This window comes from Entelurus aequoreus, linkage group LG13, assembly GCF_033978785.1.
Source record: "Entelurus aequoreus isolate RoL-2023_Sb linkage group LG13, RoL_Eaeq_v1.1, whole genome shotgun sequence".
Classification (NCBI taxonomy): domain Eukaryota; kingdom Metazoa; phylum Chordata; class Actinopteri; order Syngnathiformes; family Syngnathidae; genus Entelurus; species Entelurus aequoreus.
The window spans coordinates 3,661,169-3,668,668 of NC_084743.1; the positions used below are offsets into that span (position 1 = coordinate 3,661,169).

Consider the following 7,500-nt stretch of genomic DNA (forward strand, 5'->3'; position numbering starts at 1 on the left):
GAAAAAAATCTAAAAATAAACAAATAAATGAATGAATAAAAAAATCTTTAAATATATATTTTTTAAATAGAATTACAAATAAAATACATTTCAAATAATTAATGAACAAACATATTTTTAAAAATAAAAACAAAACATTCACATGGAATTTGTACTTTTTTTGGCTAATTTGTTAGGTATACACCTGAGTCATATTTTAACTTCATCATGCTAGCATTTAAACATGTTTTTTAGGTACACACCTCAGAGTAGTATATTTTGGTACTTGACACATGTTACAGTTAGCGTTTTAGCATGCTAACATTAGCATGCCAGCGTATTTAGCAGGAATATACTTAAATGTCTTATGTTTTGGTATTTCACGAATGCTGACTATAAGTGGGCTATTGTTGGCATATTAGCATAATACTGTTAGCATGCTAGTTTTTTTTTTGCTCGAGTTGCTCATATTTTTCAGTAAGACACCTCAGAGTAGTATATTTTGGTACTTGACGCATGTTACAGAATTTTGGAATTTTAGCATGCTAACATTAGCATGCTTGTGTTTTTAGCCGGTATATACCTCATATGTTTTGGTATTTCACTAGTGCTGACTATAAGCAAGATATTGTTAGCATAATACTGTTAGCATGCTAGGTTTTTTTTTAGCTCGCGTTGCTCGTATTTTTTTGATGCCTGATGCTATCTGGCCAGCGTGTTACGGTTAGCATTTCAGTTTGGCGTTGGCTCTTTAGCATTCAAACGAAATTTCTACTGAGATAGCGCTTTCTAGTTCTTTGAAAAAAATCTAAAAATAAACAAATCAATGAATGAATAAAAAATCTTTAAATATATATATTTTTAAATGGAATAAAAAATAAAATACGTTTCGAATAATTAACGAACAAACATATTTAAATAAACAAAAACAAAACATTCACATGGAATTGGTATTTTTTTTAGCTAATTTACTAGGTATACACCTCAGTCATATTTAGCATTAGCATGCTAGCATTTAAACACATTTTTTAGGTACACACCTCAGAGTAGTATATTTTGGTACTTGACACATGTTACAGTTAGCGTTTTAGCATGCTAACATTAGCATGCCAGCGTATTTAGCAGGAATATACTTAAATGTCTTATGTTTTGGTATTTCACAAATACTGACTATAAGTGGGCTATTGTTGGCATATTAGCATAATACTGTTAGCATGCTAGATTTTTTTTTGCTCGAGTTGCTCATATTTTTCAGTAAGACACCTCAGAGTAGTATATTTTGGTACTTGACGCATGTTACAGAATTTTGGAATTTTAGCATGCTAACATTAGCATGCTTGTGTTTTTAGCCGGTATATACCTCATATGTTTTGGTATTTCACTAGTGCTGACTGTAAGCAAGATATTGTTAGCATAATACTGTTAGCATGCTAGGTTTTTTTTTAGCTCGTGTTGCTCGTATTTTTTTGATACCTGATGCTATCTGGCCAGTGTGTTACAGTTAGCATTTCAGTTTGGCGTTGGCTCTGTAGAAACGAAATTTCTACTGAGATAGCGTTTTCTAGTTCTTTGAAAAAAATCTAAAAATAAACAAATAAATGAATGAATTAAACAATCTTTAAATATATATGTTTTAAATAGAATGAAAAATAAAATACATTTCAAATAATTAATGAACAAACATATTTTTAAAAAATAAAAACAAAACATTCACATGGAATTTGTACTTTTTTTGGCTAATTTGTTAGGTATACACCTCAGTCATATTTTAACTTCATCATGCTAGCATTTAAACACATTTTTTAGGTACACACCTCAGAGTAGTATATTTTGGTACTTGACACATGTTACAGTTAGCGTTTTAGCATGCTAACATTAGCATGCCAGCGTATTTAGCAGGAATATACTTAAATGTCTTATGTTTTGGTATTTCACAAATGCTGACTATAAGTGGGCTATTGTTGGCATATTAGCATAATACTGTTAGCATGCTAGTTTTTTTTTGCTCGAGTTGCTCATATTTTTCAGTAAGACATCTCAGAGTAGTATATTTTGGTACTTGACGCATGTTACAGAATTTTGGAATTTTAGCATGCTAATATTAGCATGCTTGTGTTTTTAGCCGGTATATACCTCATATGTTTTGGTATTTCACTAATGCTAACTATAAGCAAGATATTGTTAGCATAATACTGTTAGCATGCTAGTTTTTTTTTTAGCTCGTGTTGCTCGTATTTTTTGATACCTGATGCTATCTGGCCAGCGTGTTACAGTTAGCATTTCAGTTCGGCGTTGGCTCTTTAGCATTCACACAAAATTTCTACTGAGATAGCGCTTTCTAGTTCTTTGAAAAAAATCTAAAAATAAACAAATCAATGAATGAATAAAAAAATCTTTAAATATATATTTTAAATGGAATAAAAAATAAAATATGTTTCAAATAATTAACGAACAAACATATTTAAAAAAACAAAAACAAAACATTCACATGGAATTGGTATTTTTTTAAGCTAATTTACTAGGTATACACCTCAGTCATATTTAGCATTAGCATGCTAGCATTTAAACACATTTTTTAGGTACACACCTCAGAGTAGTATATTTTGGTACTTGACACATGTTACAGCTAGCGTTTTAGCATGCTAATGTTAGCATGCTAATTTAGCAGGAGTATACCTGAATGTCTTGTTTTGGTATTTCACTAAAGCTGATGGACTATTGTTGGCATATTAGCATAATACTGTAGCATGCTAGTTTTTTTGCTCGAGTTGCTCATATTTTTCGCAAGATATGGTTAGCATAATACTGTTAGCATGCTAGGTTGTTTTTTTAGCTCGTGTTGCTCATATTTTTTGATACCTGACGCTATCTGGCCAGCGTGTTACGGTTAGCATTTCAGTTCAGCTTTGGCTCTTTAGCATTCACACAAAATTTCAACAGAGTGTGCGTTTTCTAGTTCTTTGAAATAAAAATCTAAAAAAATAAAAGGATAAAATGAAAAAAAATTAAAAAAAAACAAAACAAAACAAAAAAAAACTAAAGTACATTAAAAACGTATTAATAAAAAATATATATGTGTATTAATTTTAATTTTTAATTAATTTTCTAGTTCAGTGATTCTTAAAACTGTGCTACACCTACCACTGCTACGCCAAATAATGTCATGTATTTCATTATTTAGGTAAAGTAGTTTCATTCCGTATATTCAAACACAGTGTTACTGTTCAATCTGTGTGTAATGTGTGTAAAACTGTGCTACAGTGGCCATAAATATGAAATATACTCGTTAAATAAAACCTCTGCCTTGTTTTTAATGAATACTTAGGCCTACTACGCCACTGTATTTTAATGTTGGTCATTATGGTGCTACTTGGTGAAAAAGGTTTGAGAACCACTGTTGTTCTTTGAAAACAATTTTAAAAATAATAATACATTAATAAATAAATAAAATAAAATAATTAAAATAATTCTAAAAATAATAATACATTAATAAATAAATAAAATAAAATAAAATAATTAAAATAAATAAACAAAAAATAGAGCAAAATAAAATAAAATAAAAAAATATACTATTCAAACTACCCAAATGGCCGCCACACATCCTTTGATTAGTCAGTCTGCGGCCCCTCAGTGGAAAAGGTTCAGGCCCCCCTGGACTACAACATTTACAACCACCACTGCGTCAGACCGCTGTTGAGCAAGGCAGCAGGTCAGTTCTTCAAGGGCCGTGTGAAGTACCTGGTCCAGAGAAGTCTGCAGCCGGTGGGACTCCAGTAAGGACTGCTGGATGAGCGCACTGCTGGCCTTGGCCTGGTTCAGACTGTCGATCAGCTCCCGGTTCTCCAGAATGTTCCCCTGCGACGTGGCCAGGGTCTGACCAGGACGACAAGAGCAGTCTGACTCTCACACATTCATCCGGGCACGCTTCACTGCAAAAACTGCAATCTAAGTAAGATGAAATATCTCAAATAAGGCTGATATTTGCTTGTTTTCTGTCTGATAAGATCATTCTTCTCACTAAGCAGATTTTATGTTAGAGTGTTTTACTTGTTTTAAAGGCCTACTGAAAGCCACTACTAGCGACCACGCAGTCTGATAGTTTATATATCAATGATGAAATCTTAACATTGCAACACATGCCAATACGGCCGGGTTAACTTATAAAGTGACATTTTAAAATTCCCGCCACACTTCCGGTTGAAAAACTCCTTTGGATATGATTTATGCGCGTGACGTCACAAAAGCAACGGAAGTTTAATGAACAATGGAGACTGCAAAGAAGAACGTTGTAGGTGGGATCGATCGGTGTCTTAGCGGCTAAGTACGATACTGTAATATCTGTGATATTTGCATTAGTGTACTGTGTCTTTAAGGGTTTGGGGAACGCGCATGCGCGAGTGAGTTGGCGGAGAACTTGAGTGTGTGTGAGCGTGAGTTGTGGCTAACAGCAGCTCGTGTATGTGTGTGCGTTACTTTTTGAACTACAACCAGTTACCGCTTGTTAATAAAGCGATTGAGCAGCGCATCCTCGTCTGTGTGACTCCTTCTCCACTGCGGGGCATTACAATACTTACAGCAACACAACAAGGACTACTTACTGCCGCCAAACCCAAGGATGAAGTCCTTCGTCGCGCCGTTGATCGCTGGAATGCAGGTGAGCACGGCTGTTGATGAGCAGATGAGGGCTGGCTGGCGTAGGTGGAGCGCTAATGTTTTTATCATAGTTCTGTGAGGTCCGGTTGCTAAGTTGCTAAATTAGCCTTAGCGTCGTTTTAACCGTGTAGTTACATGTCCATGGTTTAATAGTATTGTTGATCTTCTGTCTATCCTTCCAGTCAGGGGTTTATTTATTTTGTTTCTATCTTCATTTGAGAACGATGCTATCACGTTAGCTCAGTAGCTAAGTGTGTCACCGATGTATTGTCTTGGAGATAAAAGTCACTTTAAATGTCCATTTCGCGTGCTGGACTCTCATTTTCAAGAGGATATAGTATCCGAGGTGGTTTAAAATACAAATCCGTGAACCACAATAGAAAAAGGAGAGAGTGTGGAATCCAATGAGCCAGCTTGTACCTAAGTTACGGTCAGAGCGAAAAAAGATACACCCTGCACTGCACTCTAGTCCTTCACTCTAACGTTCCTCATCCACGAATCTTTCATCCTCGCTCAAATTAATGGGGTAATCGTCACTTTCTCGGTCCGAATCTCTCCCGCTCCATTGTAAACAACGGGGAATTGTGAGGAATACTAGCTCCTGTGACGTCACGCTACTTCCGCTACAGGCAAGGCTTTTTTTTTTAATCAGCGAGCAAAAGTTGCGAACTTTATTGTCGATTTTCTCTACTAAATCCTTTCAGCAAAAATATGGCAATATCGCGAAATGATCAAGTATGACACATAGAATGGATCTGCTATTCCCGTTTAAATAAAATAAAAATCATTTCAGTAGGCCTTTAAGTGTTTTGGTCCTAAATGATCTCAGTAAGATATTACAGCTTTGATGAGCTATATTGAGTAAAACATGCTTGAAACTAGAATATCAAGTGTTGCAAAGCTGTGTCATCAACACTCACAAGTATAAAACTACTTTTTTAAAGTCATCATTTCTTACTTCAAGCATGAAACAAAAAATCATGCTAGCGCATATCATTATGTCAAGTTAATGGCACTAGCATTTACTTCATTTAAGAATATTTTTCAACATATTGAGAAAAAAAGGTCTCATATTTTTTTTCTACCAAGAAAAGTGCACTTGTTATTAGTGAGAATATACTTATTTTAAGCTATTTTGGGGTTCATTGAGGTTAGCTAATTTGACTTGTTTTGGAAAGTCTTGACAAGCCAAATTTCCTTGTTCTATTGGCAGATAATTTTGCTTAGTTCAAATAAAATACCCCTCATTTTTGTAAAAAAAAAATTCTTGTTTTTGAACGCTGACTTTTTGCAGTGTTGGAAGTGGCGGGAAACAAAATGCAAACACTTTGAGGAAAGGGATGAACGTTAAGTTGTTTTGCCAGTACAGTGATAACCTCCATTTACAAACGTAACTGGTTCTGGAACTGGGTTTGTAAACTGAAAAGTTTGTATAGTGAAGCACAGTCCCCAATAAGAAACATATGAATAATTGGTTCTAGCCTTCATAAAAGTCCATATTTTAGTTAAAAAATACACACTTTGAAGACAGTATAAAGTACCTGGGAATCGATACCGCCACTCAGCGGTACTCATTGTTTGGTACTTTTGTGTGTGTAATGAATATTAATTGTTTTTTGATAATAAAATCTCATTTTGTTTGCTCCAACATTTGAAAGTGAGCTGATTGTGATAACTAATGTCCACTTGTTAAATCTTGTTTTATACACACGAGATGGCAGTAGTGTATGGTTTATGGCAGTGTTTTTCCAACCACTGTGCCGCGGCACACTAGTGTGCCGTGAGATATTGTCTGGTGTGCCGTGGGAAATTATGCAACTTCACCTAATTGGTCCAAAAATATAGGAAAAGGCACTGAAGCATAGGGATGGCTATTTAGAACAAAAGTAAAACTGAACTGGCTACAAAGTCAACAAAAAGAGAATGCTGGACGACAGCAAAAACTTACAGCGTGCGGAGCAGCAGACAGCGTCCACAAAGCACATCCGTACATGGCATGACAATCAACAACGTCCCCTCAAAGACGGATAGCGTACGCACAACTTAAATAGTCTTGATTGCGAAAAAAAGCAAGGGCGGGAAAAAGCACTCAAAGGAAGGCGTGAAGCTGCTACAGGGGAACACCAACAAAACAGGAAGGGTCACCAAAATAACAGCGCAAGACAGGAACTAAATCACTACACACAGGAAACAACAACGAACTTAAAATAAGGCACGACAACCTGGTGGAGTTTCATTTTTTAACCTTTTCTGCTGGTGGTGTGCCCCCGTATTTTTTTTATGAAAAAAATGTGCCTTGGCTCAAAAAAGGTTGAAAAACACTGGTTTATGGTGTGGTTTTTGTTGTGCCCTAAAAAGTGCTAGTACTGTAAGTATCCACTTATTAAGCACGAGCTGTTTGATTGTAACGTGCATCTTAGTTGTAGGTTTTATCAACATATTTAGAGGTGTTAAAATCGGCATGAAAAATCGCTAATGCTAATCAGTAGTGTTGGAAGCATATCCATATTTAAGTGTTACTTCTTTCTAAAAACTCCTATAGTCATATTTACATCAGCTAATGTCTCGTGTGGTACAAAGTGCTTGGATTCGAGTGTCCTTGGTTAGAGTCAGAGCGCTGTCTTTGTTGAGACTGCCATTACATTCCTAAGATAAGGAGCACAGCTAGACTGGGGAAACAGCAGGTGGGGGGGGGACAGGAGAAGGAGGAAGTAGACAGGAGTTCCGGGGTTTTGGTAGACCGATCTGGACCGGGCTAGGGAACGCTTGGGTGCTGGGTTGGTCTCAGGTTTGTCCTCTAAGCTTTGAGAATAAACTACAAAATACCAACTATTGCCTGGAGATTGAATATAAACATCAGCGTATTGC

The 7,500-nt window shown here is 35.7% G+C and overlaps 1 protein-coding gene across 5 annotated transcripts in view; it reads right to left on the bottom strand.

Annotated features, from left to right (window-relative positions):
- The window catches only part of dync2h1 (dynein cytoplasmic 2 heavy chain 1), a 303,505-nt gene that overhangs the window by 99,775 nt on the left and 196,230 nt on the right, over positions 1-7,500 (bottom strand). For all 5 annotated transcript variants that reach the window (XM_062067256.1, XM_062067259.1, XM_062067258.1 and 2 more), the window contains one exon: positions 3,718-3,852. In XM_062067256.1, coding sequence (XP_061923240.1) covers positions 3,718-3,852 — 135 coding nt within the window. The remainder of the gene's footprint in view (positions 1-3,717; positions 3,853-7,500) is intronic.